The following is a 20079-nucleotide window of genomic DNA, read 5'->3' on the forward strand; positions in this document are numbered from 1 at the left end:
TTTCACAAACAGAGAATTTTTTATATATATATATATATATATTTTTTTTTTTACTATACCTCCATTTGCATGTCACCTCTCAATTTTGCTTGAAGTCCAGTAAGAATGTATGAAATAATTTTTAAGAGAATCTAGAAAATGTTTTTCTTTTCTTCGTTACTCCAATTCAATAAAAGGGTAAAGCAAAAATGTTATGAACTAAATGGGAAGATTAAAATGGGCCTCCATCGAAGCCTAAATCAAGCAAATGAGATCCAGGAATGTTTTGTTTTATGGCCTTTTAGGCCCAAAAGCTTTAGCAGAAAACAAAACAAAACAGAACAAAATCTTCTTTGTAATTAACTTCTACTTCCGTTTCAGATCTTTAAGATTTTTGTAAAAACTCATAATAAAACCCTAAGAAAAGCTGATCTTCTTCAGTTGAGTGGAATTTGGAATAGGAAGAATGGATGATGAATTACTGGAATTGCAGAGGCAATTCGAGTTTGCACAGCAGGCCAAATCGAGCATCCGATTATCGGAACGGAACGTCGTTGAATTGGTCCAAAAGCTCCACGAGCTTCGTATCATTGATTTCGAACTTCTCCATACAGTTTCTGGCAAAGAATATATCACTCCCGTAATACTCTGTCTTTATCTCATGTTTGGTTAGGAAGAAAAGTATGAACAAAATAAATAAGAAAACACTTTTTTAGGTAGTGATGATTGCTTCTGGATTGTATTATGAATTTTAACGGTTGTTTGGTTCCCATGAAAATGATGTTAGAAAATGCACGTGATTCCCTCTGGATTGTTGTGTAAAATTTTAGTATCTTTTTGTTGTTATGCATGTATATTTGATTTATTACAAGCGGGTTATTTTGAATTTTCTGATCGTCATGGTCTATTGTTTTGTAGGAGCAATTGAGACATGAAATTGCTGGGGAGGTGAAGAAATTAGGACGTGTTTCATTGATTGATCTTGCGGATACTACTGGGGTGGATTTATATCATGTTGAGAAGCAAGCTCAGCATGTAGTATCGGAGGATCCAGGGCTCATGTTGATTCAGGGGGAAATTATATCACAATCTTATTGGGATTCTGTAGCTGAAGAAATCAATGAGAGACTGCAGGAATGCAGTCAAATTGCTTTAGCTGAGCTGGCTGCACAGTTACATGTTGGCTCTGAGTTGGTGGCATCTGTCTTGGAGCCTCGCCTAGGGACTTTGGTAGCTTACTTTCCTTGTAAATACTTTTGGGAAACTGGAGGAAGAACTTTCTTGATAGTTTTTTTTTTCCTACTTGGTCTGCTAGGTGAAAGGTAGGCTTGAAGGTGGGCAATTGTACACACCTGCATATATAGCTCGTGTCAGTGCCATGGTTCGTGGTGCTTCCAGGGGTATCACAGTACCAACGAATTTGTCTGTTTTGTGGAGCTCTTTGCAGCAGCTGTTACAAGAAATGGAAGGAGCCACTGGTTTAGCAGTTGAAGGTTCATTCTTCCAATCCCTTTTTAATGGGCTGGTTAAGAAAGGCGAGGTTCTTGGTACACTTCGTGCAGGAATTCATTGGACTCCAACTGTATGTAATATGAGCTTTTTCTTTGATGTTTGTCTGGATTTACATTGTATAATAAACAAATTCTAATGGCTTACAAAGTCCTCTGTTGATACTAATTTCTAGCCTAGTTGTGACTTAACTGAAAGGTAGCTTCTTTGCAGTTTCCTCAAAGGCACCAGTTTGGAAATTTAAGAATTGATTGATTTAAACTGCAAGATGATTACTTTTTAATGAATATTTTCCTTGCTCATGTTAAGGAGTACTACTAGTCAACATGTAAAGCTGCTTCAATTCTTTTATTTTATTTTCTATCCTAGTAAACTCTGAAAACTCACCAAAGAAATAGGGTTATAGGATTGCAGAAATAGGGGAATTTGCTGAGAGTGCAAGTTTATCTTCTGAAGAAATCCAAGCATATTAAACATTTTCTTTTACAAGCTTTTAATACTTAAGTGTGATCATGTAACAGGTTTTCGCTATTGCTCAAAAGGAGTGTGTTGATTCTTTCTTCTCACAGGTCTGTTTCCTTACTCTTTGGATTTATTTTTAATTTTATTTGATATTTAGATGCATATACAGAGGTATTGCATGCATCTCATATGGTGTGTCTCCTAAGGCTGTCTGTTGATGTACTTTTGTGATGGTTCTGGTTCTTCATATTAATTCTACCCCTCTTCCCCTGAAGCCTGTTATTTTTTGTGATGTATGGTTCTACAGCTGTATCCAAGAAGGCTGTAGCCTGTAGTCAAACAAATGTTTAGTCCTTGGTAGTTCACTAGACTTTTGCATCCTAGGTCATTTAAATAAAAAATAAATCTATCAATGTTACATCACATGCATTTCATTCGAAGTTTCATTTACAGTTCCAGATTATCAAGTGTAACTGTGCATAATCTGTGGTCTATCATATTTAAAAGTGTCACTGAGTTTTATCTTTAATTATGTTCTCTTTGCATGTTAGATAAACATTGATGTGTTATATTCCTCATTGTTCCCTTTTTCTTACAGAACTCTTTTATCAGCTATGACACTCTGCATAAACTTGGAATTTCCCAGCCTATTCAGTACTTGCAGGTAATGTATTGCATACACGATAAACAGATTGTGTAGTGATTACGCCACATTTGTTGATTTACTATGGTTTTTATTTAATTAAAACTTGGTTGTATGCTCCAATTTAGCCCAGATTTCCTGAAGGCATACCACTAGTTACAGCATTTGTTCACCCTTCAATGATTGAGATGTTGGATGCTGCTATTGAGGATGCAGTTGAACGTGGTAGCTGGTAAGACCTACAAATAAGTGTTCATAATTTGTGACCATGTAATTTGTATGTTCAGGAATATGCATCTGAGGATGACATTTAGATTTGCATAAAGAATGTTTGTAAAGTGTTTCAACATGATTTTATTGTATTTTGTGTGTCAAGGTCCTTTTTCTTTTTGATTTCTCTATCCCTGGTCTAATTGAATTGGATACTGCAGGCTTGATTCTCTTTCTTTATTGCCCACATCTTTTGGAGCCCAAGATGCATCTAAGATTTTGTCCCTTTCCCCTTCTGTTCAGTCAGCACTCAAGGTAACGTGTTACCCCTTGTGTGTTGATCATATACTTCCTTTTTATTATATGTGTATTTCATATAGATTTATTTCATGTTTATTTCAGGCTAATAAGGCACTCATCGTAGGGGATTCCTATTTATTTAGCAGCAGCTTTGTGAAGGTAGGACTTTTGAGTTGATTTGTGTAAGTATTTCAAATTAGTTAAAGAAATTAATCTTTACAAGCACGCCTAATATCAAAAAGTATCTATATCTGCCTACCACGTAAGTCTACCATTATTTATTCCCAACAAGTAGTTTCTGAGTGGGACTGGCATATTTGGTCAGATTGATGCAATTTGCCACCTATGGTTTCAATTGAAAAGCAATGTAATGAGGAGTCAGAGATGTTAGTTTTGGTCATTAATAGTTTTAGCTGTGGTGTCTTGCATGGCAGCTGAATCTTAATAGCAGTCCAGCTGATTTGTTGCAAATTTGTGGTGGAAGAAGAAAATAGTTTTATCATTTGAATCTGACGATAGAAAAATTTCTTTTTCCAAGGGTTCATAAGTAATGGGATGCTGACTTGTTCACTTAGTCTTCAAGCTTAACTTCTTAAAATCTTTACCCTCTGCAATATTGGGGGTTTAAATTTTTATTTGCCCCCTTTTTCTGGCTAACTTTTCTTACCCAGATTTAACACTCAACATCGTATGCCTAACATTTTTACTTCCCTATGCATGTATTTGCAGTAACCTTATAGGTTTGGATACTAGAATACTAATTGAAGTCAGTCTGCGTTTATATTATACCCTCTTTGATTCTCATAAAATTAGGTGCCCACAAGTTCTTCTTCTTGTTGGTTAGGATGTCTATGATCGTGTAGAGAAAGAGTTGGAAACCCTTAGCCATAGTGGGTCTTCCACTATCATTCTGAGTGATGATTCACACATGGTTAAGGAAGCTAAAGCCGGAAAAGATTTAAGCAAGTCTTCAGAGCCAGTTGAAACTGTTACTGAGAGTGGCAACAAAAAACGTGGTACTGAGAAAGGATCAAAGAAGAAAAAGGGAAAATCTTCGGGTGCAAGAACAGTGTCAGCTGAAGGTGATTCAGAAAACGAGGATTACATCCCCACCAAATCTAAGAAAAACCAGAAGAAAGGCAAGGATACATCTTCCTCTCAGGTTGCTGACTCGAGAAAAGTAGCAAAGAAGGACTCAATTAAAGCACAGGAGGAAAATGTGCCTTCAGATGAATGGTTAATGCAAAAGCTTGAGGCCCTGCTTCCTGATTTCGAAGAACAAGGTCTATAAGTTTTTATTGATATTGATGTTATTATTATTCTCTATCTATTAGCAAATTAGTTTTGGCTTTTCTATCTGACTTTTGATATATTTGATCATGTCTATGTGTCAGGTGTTGATGATCCTCAAACAATTCTTAAATATTTGGCTGACTATTTAAGACCTATGCTAGCAAATTATTTGAAGGAGAGGAGAAAGGCATTGTTCACAGAAAATGTGGAGAAAATGAAAGTTTTACTTGATAATTTGCAAAGGAAACTTGATGAGGTCTGCTTGGTTGCTGTAACTTTCATTTTTGTTTAGGTTTTGGTTCTTTTATCTAGTATTATGTATCCATTTTTCTTGGAAATGTTGTTAACTTCTCTATTGTGCACCTTAAGTTAACTAATATTTCTTCTCTCTTTATCAATCTTGTCTCGTTGGCAGTCTTTCTTAAATATGCAGCTTTATGAGAAGGCATTAGATTTGTTTGAAGATGACCAGTCAACTTCTGTAAGTTCTTCTTACAGTCGTTTATTTGAAAGAGATTACTTTGAAAGGGCTTATTTTGAGTTTTTTCTGTTTTATAGGTTACTTTGCACAGGCACTTGCTTAGAACTGTTGCCACGTCGATAGCTGATATGCTTTTCCATAACCTGGTAGGACTTAAGTACAAGTTTTGTTTTAATTTGACTTGCTATGGTCCTACTCTAATGATGTGAAAGTATGTCTAATGGTTCATGATCCATCCTTTACAGGACTTGCACAACAAGTTAAAAAATTGGACTCAAGTTGAAGATTCTCAAAATTCAGAAAGCATTTCACTTAGCCCCGGTGAAAGAACTGCTATAGTATGAAATGATTCCTAACCCATTTAACGTTCTGACATGGATAATGCTGTGTTGTTATTAGTTTTGATACCTTTTGCTTGTTCAGGCTAAGAGCCTTCCTGAATCTCAGTCAAAACGAGCCCTGGTAGTGGTTGAAGCTTTGGAAGGGAAGGTCAGTTCTTGTTTATTAAAACATGAAATACGAGGATTTACCTGTCTCTGATAATAATCACTACCAAAAGCCTCATATTCTTGTTTCTCTTAACTTATTTCATCTCTGATTCTGTTAAAGAGAGCAGATACTTTCCATGTATTGCTTATTACTATATATATTTTTTGAGATATACTTGAATTGTAACTTGGGATTTTGTATGCATCAGCGGGTGGAGACATTCATGACTGCACTGAGAGACTTGGCTGAGGAGAGGTTATGTCCTTTCTGTTTAATTGTCCATGGTGTCTTTTGTGGGCTTTGGGTTTTTTTATTTTTACCTGAAGTTAGCACTTACATTGATCATGATGTTTTATGTTCCATTTTTGCAGTGGGTTATTCCTGAAAAAGCTTGACAAAAAATTGGAAAGAACTCTCTTGCATTCATATCGCAAGGCATGCATACCCTACTTGATTATATTGATTTGTAAAACACAACACACACGCGCGCGTGTAAACTGCCTCCTTATGGTTGCAAGACCTTTATGCTGTTAAAGCTTTGCAGCAATATTAAATAAAGGGTGGGCCTCAGGTGGCATGCCAAGGCTAGTTATCCACAAGTATCTTCCATTGCTATCAAAATTCAAGATTACACTTGGACTCAGTTGCTTATCTGTTAGCTCATAGCATGATTTAATTTGTAAATATGTTTACGTTTGTTCTAATCTTGGGGGTTCTGGCATAGCATATTATGGCCAAGGTTGTGAGATGCAAATCTTTCCTCCTTGTATATGGTGAATGTAGAAGCCAGTAGAAAACTCAAGAAGGTTATATGATGGAGCTTCTCATGTGATGTCATTGTTTGTTGTTTTCAGGATTTGACTTCTCAAGTATCTGCTGAAACTGACCCAGTTTCTCTTCTGCCGAAAGTTGTTTCCCTACTTTATATACAGGTGGCTAGATAGAACACCTCCTATATATCTCAATGTCTAATCATCATTGTTTTGCTAAATCCAATTGTCTGCGATTCATAGGTTCACAGTAGAGCTCTTCAAGCTCCTGGACGGGCAATTTCTGTTGCTGTAACTCGATTGAAGGTATGGTGCCATAAACGTGTATTCTTTTCACTGTATTTTCCTTGAGACATCTAAAAACATTTTTGCGGTATTTATGTCCGTTTTTGTTTTCAAATATGCTTTTCTCCTTCAGCTTGAACAGTCCAGATATTTGAAGACAATGGTAAAATCTGAAACTTTGTGTTGGGATATTGTTAACAAACTTGTGTATTGGACCCAAAGTGCCCAATCTCTTTTGTATCTGATGATGGCAAATTAAAAGGTTGTTGTGACAATATAAATATCAGTGTGACTAACAGCAAGTACAATGTCTCTTCATCTGTAAGACATGCATTGGACACAAAATAGCACTTAGATCATTCATTTTAGCCAAGGCTACACGTGAACTTGTTGCATAAATTGTGCTCTTTAACCTTCTTGGGCTCTACTTTAAATAGTTCAACCAAAAATATTTTTATGTAATGCTTTGCTGTCTCTTATTTTAGAATAAACTAGATGATTCAGCATACAAGATCTTGACAGATTTCCAAACTGCAACAGTGACACTTTTAGCACTTATTTCTGCTGCAGCTGGTGATGTAAGTGAAGTTATATGATTATTGTTGTTATAATGTTGGTTTTTAATCAGAGTGCCATTCATACTTTGGCAATGAGCACAAATTTTCTCGTTTTGGTGTTCATTAGGTTGCAAGGCTGTTTTCATGTTGAAATATATTTAGGTCTTGATTATGCGTTCCGAGTTTACTTCTGAATTATGTCTCAAGCATCATTGTTTTGTTTTTTGGTTGTGGCAGGAAGCAGACTGTTCATCTGATAGAATTTTGAGTAAAAAGGAGCTTTTGGAGGGCCAAGTGCCGGCGCTAAAAGCTTTGGTTTTAGGCTCCTCTGGCTCTCAAGCTTGACAGAACTCAAGAGGACCATCACTTGGTTATGGTTTCATTGATAACTGACTCACTACTGTTATAGACATTAGTGCCCCCCACCTCCTTCCATTTTCTCCTCAAATCAAGCATACTAGCTGGACTGAAAGTTATGTTCTCAGGAAAAAAAAAGAAAAGAAAATGTGACATGGAATCTAGAGAAATGGGATGTGCCAACTTCCGTATACGTTTCTTATTTCAAGCTCCCTTGAGTATTGAATTATAGCGACTATATGTGAATTTCTTTCCCATTTTTCTCCGTTGCCTTTATGTGTCCCTAAATAAATTCATACCAAATTTCAAGCATAATTGTAATAATTGTGTCAAAACAGGTTTAATTGATGCAATGATTTTAGTACCCAAAACGTTAATGCATGATTACAAGTAGTCGTGGCTTGAAAATTGGCATGCATTAAGTTCTAATGGGAAATAAAATTAAATACAAGGAAATAATAATCTCCAAATCGCAGAGCTTTTACTAGGCGATGTTGTAACGCAGTGTTCTATTTCGCTTCATTTGGTAGGCCGTGGAATATAATATATTGCCGATAGGCAACATATATTGTTGTGACTTCATATCATATCATTTTTAATGTTTTCTAAATCAAATTACTTTATTTTTAAAATTAAACATTTTAGTCGTTCTCTCCTTAATTTTTATTAATGAGTGACGAAAAGTTGAGTGGGTTTTCTTTATGGGTCTAATAATAAATTTTACTTTTTTGTTTACATATTCTATCAATTTGATCTTGAATTTAAAAAAATATTTAACCCTCATTTGTCATTTTAATTCTAATTCTAAAATTTTAATAAATTTAGCCTTCAACAATTTCAAAAATATCAGCTTGTATCCTTAACTTTTTTAATATAAACCTCCAATTTTTTTCATATATTATTTGTAATGTATTATATTATTATTAACATAGATATTATGATGGAAAAAATCAGAGATTTCATATTTCTTTTCATCATCTTTCTCAAGCCACCTACCATTGTTGGAGAAGAAAAGTTTTTTTCTTGCAATTTGGTCCTTATCATCAATAAAGACCCCTCCAAGCCAAAAACTATCAAGTTTTCATGGAAATCTATAGTAGACACAAGTTGCTCACAACCTAGCAAGCTTAGTTTTCAAACTACAAATGAAATGTTCATGTTTGAAGAGAGAAAATTTAGATCATGCGAGAAACTAAAGTTTTAAGGTAAGTCTTTATGATTTAGTAGCAGTATTATATTTATTGCAATTATTTGAGCAAGAAAATATTATGAAATAAATAAATTGATTTCTCATGTTTTATGGAATTACTATGAAATGAAGAGAAAGATAAAGAAGGAGATGGAAGGAGTGTAGACAAGGGAAAACATGTAGATAAAGTTTGAAGAAAGCATAACCTAATTAAGATTAGTAAGTACTTAGAATTTTTTTCTTACCTAATTAGATTTTTGAAAATAATAAATTAACTTAACGTTAATGTCATAAATTTAATTACTATGAAATGCTAAAGCATTATTTTGAACACATAGGTAAAGATTGGTTTGAAGACATCTTTTGAAGTGGTCATCTTCATCCTCATCTTATCATCAAGTAAGGATTGAAGTGTATGGAACTTGAATTTTGATAATTGAGTGGCACGTACATAGGATTAGAACCATGAGAACATTTGTAGAAAATTAGCTAAGTGGTTCCAAAACTATGTCATGCATGTTTAAAATCATTTTGTACCTTGGGATGATCTTTCTTAAGTGGATATATGCATGTGTTATAAGTGGTTTTTGATTGATATTTTGATATATTTTAAATTCTAAAAATATTTAGAAATGTTGTGGAATGATTAGAGATAGTTTTGACTTAATTTTAGGTGTTTAAGTCATGTTTTGGACAATTTATCCCCGGTGTTGCGACATCTAATATTCAGTGTTGCAACATTGGGCTATGTCGTTACATCCAACATTCAATGTTGCAACATTGGCTTTGTCGCGACATTGGAGTCATTGAAGTATTTTTTCCTCAGTATTGCAACACTCAATTTCAACGTCACGACACTAACCTTGTTTAGACCCGAAAAGATTCCGAATGATCCTTATTTGTAACCAAACTTTAAAGGAAGACTAGAAATGACTTGAATAGCTTCAAATAAACTTAAATATGTTAAAATGAAGTGTTTTAAATTAATATTCAAGTTAGGCGTTCATCGTATTTTAATGTAATATTCTTTACCTAAGATATGCGTTCAATTCAGGTAATGGATATTACATGATAAATGATAGATCATGGTTCAATGGTTACCGACACAACTACAGAGCCGGTCCCAACGACTGGATTCTTGGGTAAGATTGACTATAGGGGAACATTTTTTTCGGTTTTAAAATGACTCCTCGAGTTTATAATCTGTCAGGTATGCTGGTGGTGATACAACCGTGTATCGGAACCTATGATGATTCCGTCTGGTTCGAAGGCGATAAAAGCAACATTTGGCTCACTTGTTGAAACAAATGTTAATTACCCTCCAGTTATGGCTGTAATCGAAGCAGTTGAAGCTTTAAGTCCAAAACAGAACCTTGAATTGTCTTTTACATTTAGCAAAACGACCCGGCTTGACCATGTGGAACTGTACTTCACTGCTGCACTGAACCTTTGTAGACGACTGCAACCTGATCATTCAACATAAATGTCAACAATGAGTTTGTATATGCAATCAGCCTTGTATATCAGAAGTGTGGCGGCGTATGGATAAATGCCATCTCTATTCGAACTTTGAATATCGAGCTAGTTCCAACTTCCAATCGACGGTTACACACTGCCTCCTCTAATAAGCGCCATCGAAGTATACACTGCCAGTGATCCTCTTGTCGGTGTATATACGTTAAAAGTTGACTGTGAGTGTCATTTCCCTTCTCTCATAGATATGTTAAGACTTTTTTTCATTTGGGGGTTAACTTGAGGGGCTCATATGTATGGTTAAGCAGTGAATGGACTAGAAGTGTTGATAAGCGCGTTCCAACAGCTACAAGGGTGGAGTAGGGAACAGTGTATTCCTAATGATACCGTCTGGCAATGGTTGAATTGCATGGGTGATAACCCTCCTAGAGTAACCTCAATGTATCTTTTCTTTTTTGTTTTAGCTATTTTGACATGCTAGCATCCGATTGCTTTGATTTGTTTCACTTGGTTTTGCAGATATCTCTCCGGATATGATCTTGATGATCCACTTCCAGATTTTAGCCAAATGGATGATGCCCTGGAAGCCATGTAAGAATTGCTTTTTAGCATCAAAAGCCACACCCTCAAGAAAACGTGAAACTGTTACTATTTTATGATAAACGCAGTCTTATCGGTATTCGTACATTACATGCCTAAAGTATTGTACTGTTCTGCTTCCTTCTTGGTGCAGAGATCTGCGGAACAACCACCTTGATGGTCCAATTCCAGATGTTCTTGGAAAGCTGCTTAATCTAACGCTACTGTGAGTCAAGTTGCATGGGTATATGTACACATACGAGCAAGCAACAAGGCTCGTCACTCTCTCTCTCTGCTGAATAAAATTTTATCTTTCTCAGTGACCTCCGGGATAACAATTTTGCGGGTGGTGTTCCGTAAAGTATAACCAGTAACAACCAAATAAAATACATGTAAGCTGCCTGCCAGGACCAAAATTGACACTAGTTCAATTCCAGCCATGGAAATATCTCTGAATCAAACCTACTTTTTTATTGCTCATATTTATCATTGTTTGCAGGATAGGTTCGAGCAATAATCAATCGGAGAGCAAAAGATTGGCTTTGATAATCGTATTGGCTGTGGGATTACCTATATTCTTCTTATTTATACTTGCCCTTGTTTTCCTCTTAGTTCGGAAACAGAAAACATCAACTCAAGTACAAGTCACAGCAGCGGAGTTGGGCGGTAATCGAGTAACCACCACTGGACAGTCCTAAGAAGGGGTTGTTTACTCCGCAATGAGCACAGACGCATTGATTAGGCCATCACTAGCCATTGAATATAATAATTCTTGAATGTCAAACGGAGATGGTTAAGGTACCAATCCAGATATATCGCGCATACATACAAATGAGGGCCCTGGAGCCATGCCAACAGCAGAAGAAATGTCAATGGGTGCTAATGCTGGAAGCATTAATCATCATTATCCAACTACCATACAAATGATCGACGAGGTCAACCCCAAATCTTCATTTTTAATTTATATGCTCGAACATGTGACGGACATCAATGCTAGACACACAATCTTTTTAAAAAAGAAAACAAATGAAAAGTTCAAATAACCTAGACAACAGGTTAAAGCAAGTCTTCAGTGACTCGGTGGAATGTCATAGATGGAAATGTTGGTATGCATTAGATTTGTAAAGAAGCTACAATGGCTACTCATTGGGAAAAAGATAAACAGAAATGCTTAAAATCGCTAAAATTTGCAAAAACACAAACGCTGCAAACTGATGTTATAAGGAATGAATTACATGCTTGTGCTTTACAGTGTAAATGAGGGGGAAGAATATTAATGTTGAGGTAGCGACGGTCTCTTTTCCAACAACTCGTAATGGACAACAAAATTATCCTGCAGTTGAAATATACAGTCAATATTCCTCAACTAGAGTCACCAATAACAGTAAAAATCAACATAAACAATGTAGTAGGAATGTAATAGTTCCAACCTTGCGGATTATTTCAAATGAGTTGGGATCAAAATAGTGGTATGAACCTCTCTCGTATGTGTTTGTCTTAACTAGTGGCTCCACATTGGGGACCCTCATGAACCAGAATCGGAACTCCTTGTGGTAAAACCAGCCTCTATTATAACTGTCAATAAGAGGTGTCAAGTGACAGTTGGCAAAAGAATGTGCATAAAGATTTCAAAACACTTCATTCAGTAGAGAGCATACAGTTCATTTGCAGCATATAATTGGGCTTCGTCTTTTGGCATGCTGCATTAGAAACAGAGAAGTAAAGATAGCTAAGAATAAGATCTTAAAATATACAAGAGAAGCAATAAATAAAAACACACCTGTAAAATATATAGAACAACGCATCCACTGTAAACTTCGAGAAATAGCCTTGCTGCATGGACACAAAAAGAAATCAGAACTACAGAAGAAATTCAGTAATTCACACAGTAACAACAAGCATGTTACCGAATTACAAAATGAAAAATAGTTTACATGCAAAGCAGGTGGTTGCTTAGCATAATAACATTGTGGCACGGTGAACTCTGGATCACCCTTAGCAGGTTCATCTGACCATGGAGAACCAAAAGTCTTGTGAAGATTTTCTGATGAATTCAGATTTAAGCCAAGAGTTGTCAGATCAATTCCAAGAGCAAGGGAAGTCAGATCAGGATTAGTCATCTTTATTACACTTTGCAAACCAAGTAAACCAAAAGGGTCAGAATCAGATTGCGCAGCCTGTGTTGATTTCAAGCCTGGTTCCCTAAATGACTGATTGACAGCTGACATCTGTTGCAGACGAAACGGGGACTGGTTTTGATGTTGCTGATATTGCTGGATGAGCTGATCATAACCCATACCAGAAACCGTATTTGAGGAATTTAGAGGTCTTAGCCCAATCCCAGGTGGCCCACTGTTCTGAACCAAAAATGAAAAAAGGGGATGTTAGGAGCAACTTTATTATCCTATACAAAAAAGAAAATGATATTGATGTACAAATCAAATGCACATATGAAAGATGTCTATCGTAAGAATGTCAAACCCATTTCTTGAACTTTCAAGAATCCTTCTGTATAAGAGAAAAAAAAAAGGGGCCAATTTCACAGCATTCCTATTTGACCAACAATGAATCTCAACCCAACCCACCTACTGAAACACTCTTCAAATATGATGTTTCAATTCAAAACGAACCTCTACTTTGATTTCCTATCAGTGAAAGATACAGACCAAAAAAATATTCATTTCCTATTACCCCCTAATAAACCCTTAGTTACATTTGCAAGGAATACCACACCTGTGTGTGGTAGCCCGAATGCGAAGATGGGAAAATATCAGAGCCATGTAAATGAAGAGGATCTTGGTTGTTTACAGATGCAAAGGAGACGCCACTACTACTGGCTGATGGAGCATGTTGCTGCTGCTGTGGGCGATGAGATGAATAGGATCCACCCAAATTAAATGCTCCAGATCTCCCCATCTGAGCAATTCACACACAAGAATTAGAGAAAATCTCATAATACATACAGCATGAAGAAGAAAAGATATACTTCTTTTTCAGCAAATGAAGAAGAAATTGAAACAAATAACTCATATAATACGTACAGCAAGCAATAATTCCAGAAATGAAAAAGAAAATAGTCCAATTTTCAGTTTTATAAGAAGAGACTCACAGAGAATTGCTGAGATTGCATCATTGAAATGGTATTGTCATGAAGTTGCTCCTTCTGGTGCAAATCCATTGCATAATCAGCATTTCCACCTGTATAATATCTAATAATATGGTCAAGAACATAATGGTTTTAAAAAAATAATATAGCATCACAAGAACGAAAGGTAAGCTATTAAAGGCACCGCTAGAACAGCTATAAAAACTCAGTAGATGGTCAATATAGTAGACTAACTGCAATATTAAGAACTGATATAACTTAAAGCTGGATTCTACAGAACGAAAAGTGATAAAGAAAAACAGCATTTATTACTGTCAACCAGAATGTAAAATTAAAGCAGAACCACGTCACAGAATATCTGTGCACCTTTAAAGCCTGGTAAAGCAGGGAAATCTTCATTTTGAATGCTGAACTCTTGGTTCTGTTGAACAATGGGAGTAAGACCTTGTTTTCGTAATGAACCTGTTATAATTTTTTTTAACTTAAATTGCTATAACTCAGCAACAGGAAAAAAAGCCAAAAGAAAGAATCAGAAAGCATCTTCTTCACTTACCCAATTGTCCTTGAGGCCCTCCAGAAGAATTAGGACGACTTGTCAACTGAGGGAAATCATTAGTTATGTCAAAAGGGGAATTTTCATTTGAGTTCACATCATTCAACATTCCCAGAGAGCTAAGATTGTTCACAGCTTGAACATGGCCCTGGGAAAGTGGACCCCCAGCACTAGGATAAGAATTGCCTAACATTGAAATTACCTGAGGAGATCCTGAATCCAGGAAGTGTCATTCCCATGAACAATTATGGCTAAACTAGTAAATCCACAAAACACACATTCGGTCATATAAAAGTAATAATCCCAAAAATATAAAACTGAAACATGTATTCAGGATCAACTAAGAATTAGAATGCAAGAAAAGAAATCAGAATACCAATAAAAAAGAGTGAGGAATAGGAATCTAAAATTCTGGCCATTGGCAATTATAGCCAGTACCATAACCAAATGCAAATCTTTCTTACAAGTGACCAACAATTTTTCACAGTAACATACCTTGAGGAAGCATACTACTCATCAACCGATTCTGTCCCTGCAAACTTAAACTTCCTGATCCACTATTGGCACTTAAATTTAGACGAGATGCAAGACCAGGTACAGATAATCCTCCACCAGAGCTCATACTCCTCCCGATGTTGCCTCCACCAACCATGTTTCCCATAGAACTCGTGATCCTAGGACCTGCATTTCCCAAAATTGGGGATACTCCCAATCCTGGAACAGCATTACGGTTACCAATTGCAGCAGAGGTTGGTAGAATCCCAGGTATAGAACCACCAACTCCATTTGTGTTACTACTAAATCCAGGGTTTCCTACAACACTAATACCTCCTCTATTTGTCACTCCTGAATGTCCATGGGAGCCGCCATGAGATAACTGCAAAATGGTATCAATGAGAAATAGAGTACATGATACAAGAAAGTTAGATGTCATTTTCTTCCTATTATTTTTCAATTTCATGTGTGTTTCCTGACCACATGTGAGAAGTGTAGAGAAAAAATATAATCATTTCTATTGCTGAAACGCAAAAAGTCAGATCATGGTATGGTGGGAATATTAAAAGTACCTGAGAAAGAGCAATAGGGAGATTATTTGATGCAAATCTGCCACCAGAAAGGCTCCCAGTAGGTTGTTGAACCCCACCAGTTGGAACATTACTTAATGTTGAGTTTCTAGATGTGAGGGTACCAGGCATGTTGGGAATATTAAAGCTACCATGAATATTGTGCAGGCCTTGAATAGTACCTGCAAAAAATAACAACACAATTGCATGAGTTCAGAAGAACAAAGAAGATTGAGTTCTGGTAAAATCTACCCACCAGTGTGATGGAAAACAGGGGAAGCCGCACCGGACTGACTTGAGAAAGATGTTCCAAAAGAACGTCCGCTACTGTCTGGAAGATTTGAAGCTGATCCATTAATAGAAGACTGCAATGATATGCACGTTATAGTTTCCAGTTAATAGATGAACCTACTATTATAAAAAATACAAGCAAGAAGGATACAGGCAAGAGAAAGGAATCACATGCAAACTTGATTTTAACTTTCAATTAAAAAGAAAATAGACCATGAAAGGAAGAAGATTCCTATACATTATATCATTTATGATTTTGAAAGGAATTCTAACATTTCAAACCACCGAAGACCTATAACCAAAATATTTATACTCTCTAAGTTTAGAAATCAGTATGCCAGAAAATATTTATCATCAAGTACACGCACATATACATAGACATAAGGAAGCAACAGAATCCAATATGTTGCATCTACAAACTAAAAAGAACAATCTAATCATCTTCTTCTCAAAGAATTAAGTTCACCTACAGAAACCACACAAATGAGATTAACGTTCCTAAAAGATTGCAACTCTAAATAAACTGTTCAGTTACAGTAATAATACATTAAGTAACCCCGACATTGCACAAGTGTCAATGAAACATGCATAAAATCATTCGCTGTTGAGAAAGAGCCCTTCAATATCTTCAGTATCGTAGGGGTTATAGCCTGAAAAGGAAAACATAATTGTAAGAAACTAACCCCAGAACAATAAAAAGGAGGTGAAAAGCAAACATCAAGCCAATGCTGAGCCAAACCTGATACCAACAATACACACCCAAAATACTACAGATATGTAGAAGTAAAACAACAATCTAAACTCTTTCCCGCTACTTAGGCTATGACATTGGCACCTAGAAAATATGTCCAGCTATGGTTCACAACATCACATTTGGCTTAAAACCACCCACTTTTACAACTTTCCACTTCCCAATGACAGTACATGATCATTAAAAAAAAGGTTCTTTAAAGAAAAGAACCTATATACGATGCATTTGAAACCTTTTGGCTCGCATAATTTTTTTCTGTATTGAAATTAAGGAAATTTTGCATGGCCACAAAAGAAAGAATCACTAAACAAATCATCCAAAGAACATCCACAAAACGAAACCTAAATTTATAGCAGCACTACTGATCCATTGTTTCATCTTAAACCATTTTAAGTTGAAAGGAAATAAGTCAGCGTAATTGATTGCTTCATCTTAAACTAACCCACTGTTTTTAAATTAAACGATAAATCCAAAAACGATAAAAAGAAGAAGAAGAAGAAAACTAAAAACCGAACATATTTGTCGATATAGATATCATTTTTTCAAATAACATCAATATCATGATTCAAAGAAATAAATCCTCAAAGATGCTTTTTTCCCAAAAAAATGAATAAAAAGACCCTACAGTACTCTCCGGTTAGTTCAGTTCAGCATCGTAAGGCTGCTCTTTCACATTTTTTTACTGTTTCTTAGCAGCCAAACAGTAGCTTAAAAACAGTCTCTACGGTCCATTAAACTCAAGATTCAGTAAAAGTAAAAATCGGAACTCACAGAAACTAATAAAAAAAATTCCGTAAGAGAAATTAAAAATCGGAATTCAAAAAACCAATAATCTTCACTAAGAAAACAAACAAAACATTTATACGAAAGAAAAATTAGCCTTGGAGATCAAACTCAGAAGGCTCAAGATCGAGTGAGAAGAGAGTGAGCGACACCTGCAAGGTAGATCAACGATCGAGGTTTTGCGTTTTTGTTCTGGGTCCGGTTTTATCTTTTAATTTTTATTTTCTGCCCTAAATCGAATGAGCCCAGGATGGAAAATGGATAAAATACACAGTTGGTCACCAACTTTCATAAGTTTTCATTTGGGCACAAAAATTAAAAATTTTCAAATTGAGCACTGTCATTAACAACGGTTTTCATTTTGGTCACCCAACTTTAATAAGTTTTAATTTTGGTTTAACTTTTTATTTTATTTTTCCTTTTTTTTAGAATTAATTTTAATATATTTTCAGTAAAAGGAAAACCTGGGGTTTTATATAAAAAACTTGGGTTTTATGGGAATATCTTGGATCATTACAAGGAAAGCCATTTTATCTTTTTAATTTGTTTTTTCCTTTTAGAATTATTTTAGTTTTACTATAAAAGGGAAAAATGAGATTTTATACGAAATTATCTGGATTATTATAGGTAATAACCCCATTTATCTTTTAATTTCCTTTATCTTTTCCTTTTAGAATTATTTTAGTTTTTCCCGGTAAAAGAGAAAATCTAGGGTTTTGTGAAAATATACTTGGGTCACCCAAAAACCATTTTACCTTTTTTATTTTAGTTTTTTCAACTTTAAGGAAAAACCTAGTTTTTAGAGGAAAACCTAGTTTTTTACAAAGAATTGAGTTAGAAAAATGGGTTTCATCTCCACAGTTAAATAATTCAATTTCTTGTAAAATCTAGTTTTTTGAAAAGATAAATTTAATTTTAAAAAAACAAAATGAGTGACCAAAACAAAAACTTATTAAAGTTGAGTGACTAAAATGAGTATAAAATAATATTGAATTAACAACAGCGATCAAAACAAAAGCTTATTAAATTTGGATAATTAAGATGAAAGGATTGTTAACAGCTATGCTCAATTTGCATTTTCTTTTATGTCCAAAATAAAAACTTATGAATGTTTAGTGACCAATTTGTAGTTTACCCATAATATATATTAGCTAACGGTCCATTATTTCCGATGAAACAACAAAATATAAATTACTATGGTAAATATATTGCCCTTTCATTATAGTTTAAGAGTAAAATTCTGCTATTAGTCCTTTCATTTTGCGTTAGTTTTGGCTAAAATTTGTCTTTATACTTATCAAATTGATCAAATTTAATTTTATAATTTTAAATTTTAAAATCTCATTATTGGTCCAAATGGTAGCAATTCAATTTATTTAGTTAAATTTTGTTACTAGTATTGTACTACACGTAAAGTTATAAATTTAGTTTATATTCTCTAATCATATTATTCTTTGTATTTATACTTTTTAAATTTCAAATTTTTAATATTCATGAAAATAATAGCCATTAAATTCATTAACTGACATTTTTTAGTGATATGTGAAAATAGTAAGTTGTACGACACTACACAAGTGATAATATGTTTGTTAAATCAGATTTCAAAAATAACAAAACTTAACTTAGGGTGTATATAATGAATTTAAAAATTAAGTGTTGAAAAATTATGTATTTTATAAGTGTTAGATTTATATTAGAAAATTGTTTGGTAAAATAGTAAATATAAGTACCGAATATGATTATGTGTTTGATAAAAGTAAATCTTAATTTTAAAATTTTAATCTTTTAATATAATATTTTATATAATTTTGGATAGTTTTGGATAAAAGATAAATATGGCAATTTAATTATCTCATTTAAAAATGATAATTATTTCAATTTTTAATAAAATAAAATCCAACTTAATATTTTTTTACGTTAAGTGAAAAGTAGCTATCTACCTACTTATCTTGTTCAATACTTTTTGTTGAAAATTTTATATTAAGTAAAAATTTAAAATGTTTATCAAACACATCTAAAATATTAAATGTTAAAATTTTTCATTTTCAATAATTTATCAAACACACCCTTAATGAATTTAATATTTATTTTTGGTTAGGACTCAAATTTTAAAATGCAAAAAAACACAATAACTAAAATGATTCATTTAAAGTATAAGGACTCAATCAACAACTTATACATAATACAAGAATTAATAGCAAAAATTACCCTAGTTTATATGATTTATTATTAATAAACTTTTAAAATTAATTTAATATATTATATATATTAATATAAAAATACATATACTTAATTTTTTATAAAATATAAATCTTAAATCTTAAATTTGAAGTATCCATGATTTCAAAAGAAATCACCAAATTTTAAAGAATATTTTTAAAGGAAAAGTTGATGCAATAGAATTTCTTTTCGTTATTATAGTAGAATGTTCATTAATTAAGTTGGGCTGAGCTGAAGTTGGATTTTAAAAAATTTAGGTTCAAACTTGACTTGTTTAAACCCACCTAAATGATTGGTTTTATTATTCAAAAATAATAACTTAAAAAATTCAACTACTAAAATATATAAATAATAATATAAAATTTTATATTATTTCTATATAGTAAAATAGGTTGGGCAAGAACTAGATCAAAATTAAAAATAAGTTAATTGAATTGGGCGGGCCGCTTGACCATGAACACTTTTAATAGTCTCTTGAGTTATATGTAATTTTATTAATTTAATATATAAAATTGTCAATTTAACGTTAACTCAATTTATATTATTATTACAACAAATAAGATAATTTACATTCAAAAATATGATTTTATACGCGCTTAAACGATATTTTAATACTTAAGAGTCGAAGATGAATTACAAGTAAAAATAAATATAGTAGCAAAAGTTTTTAATTTTGTGAGCCTTATATTAGGGATCTAATTAAAAATTTTAAAAAATCTAATTTATCTTTTTTTC

The 20079-nt window shown here is 33.9% G+C and overlaps 2 protein-coding genes, 1 long non-coding RNA gene and 1 other non-coding gene across 10 annotated transcripts; 3 read left to right on the plus strand and 1 right to left on the minus strand.

Moving 5' to 3' along the window:
* The first annotated feature begins 340 nt into the window (after window positions 1-340).
* Window positions 341-7743, plus strand: LOC105767822 (E3 UFM1-protein ligase 1 homolog). 2 transcript variants are annotated; one of them, XM_052631224.1, is made up of 21 exons: window positions 341-619; window positions 898-1209; window positions 1295-1561; window positions 2010-2057; window positions 2549-2614; window positions 2722-2825; window positions 3025-3118; window positions 3206-3262; window positions 3948-4386; window positions 4498-4652; window positions 4812-4877; window positions 4955-5023; window positions 5123-5215; window positions 5301-5366; window positions 5575-5621; window positions 5738-5801; window positions 6221-6298; window positions 6380-6442; window positions 6555-6584; window positions 6907-6999; window positions 7216-7743. In XM_052631224.1, the coding sequence occupies exons 1-21, from the start codon at window positions 446-448 to the stop codon at window positions 7321-7323; spliced, it is 2493 nt and encodes an 830-aa protein (XP_052487184.1). In that variant the 5' UTR covers window positions 341-445; the 3' UTR covers window positions 7324-7743. The 2 variants fall into 2 exon arrangements, with proteins under 2 accessions (XP_052487184.1, XP_012442840.1); XM_012587386.2 differs by lacking the exon at window positions 6555-6584.
* Window positions 7744-10311: 2568 nt separating this feature from the next.
* On the plus strand, window positions 10312-11551 carry LOC105767828 (uncharacterized). Its single transcript, XR_001125630.2, has 4 exons — window positions 10312-10588; window positions 10731-10802; window positions 10897-10968; window positions 11076-11551. It is a non-coding gene; the product is annotated as an uncharacterized LOC105767828 (long non-coding RNA).
* Window positions 11552-11669: 118 nt separating this feature from the next.
* LOC105767823 (probable NOT transcription complex subunit VIP2) lies at window positions 11670-17375 on the minus strand. 6 transcript variants are annotated; one of them, XM_012587390.2, is made up of 14 exons: window positions 17277-17375; window positions 16137-16240; window positions 15556-15664; window positions 15303-15481; window positions 14731-15112; window positions 14236-14448; window positions 14049-14144; window positions 13686-13774; window positions 13310-13492; window positions 12511-12933; window positions 12357-12409; window positions 12235-12276; window positions 12007-12151; window positions 11670-11909 (listed from the first exon to the last, which is right to left on the minus strand). In XM_012587390.2, the coding sequence occupies exons 2-14, from the start codon at window positions 16152-16154 to the stop codon at window positions 11850-11852; spliced, it is 1992 nt and encodes a 663-aa protein (XP_012442844.1). In that variant the 5' UTR covers window positions 16155-16240; window positions 17277-17375; the 3' UTR covers window positions 11670-11849. The 6 variants fall into 6 exon arrangements, with proteins under 6 accessions (XP_012442844.1, XP_052487110.1, XP_052487108.1 ...); XM_052631150.1 differs by lacking the exon at window positions 17277-17375 and having other exon boundaries at window positions 14731-14949; window positions 15064-15112; window positions 16137-17265; XM_052631148.1 differs by lacking the exon at window positions 17277-17375 and adding an exon at window positions 17113-17264.
* Window positions 15556-15636, plus strand: LOC128041500 (small nucleolar RNA snoR35). Its single transcript, XR_008196519.1, has one exon. It is a non-coding gene; the product is annotated as a small nucleolar RNA snoR35 (small nucleolar RNA).
* Window positions 17376-20079: the final 2704 nt, after the last annotated feature.

The sequence above is a fragment of the Gossypium raimondii genome, chromosome 5 (genome assembly GCF_025698545.1).
Source record: "Gossypium raimondii isolate GPD5lz chromosome 5, ASM2569854v1, whole genome shotgun sequence".
Lineage (NCBI taxonomy): Eukaryota > Viridiplantae > Streptophyta > Magnoliopsida > Malvales > Malvaceae > Gossypium > Gossypium raimondii.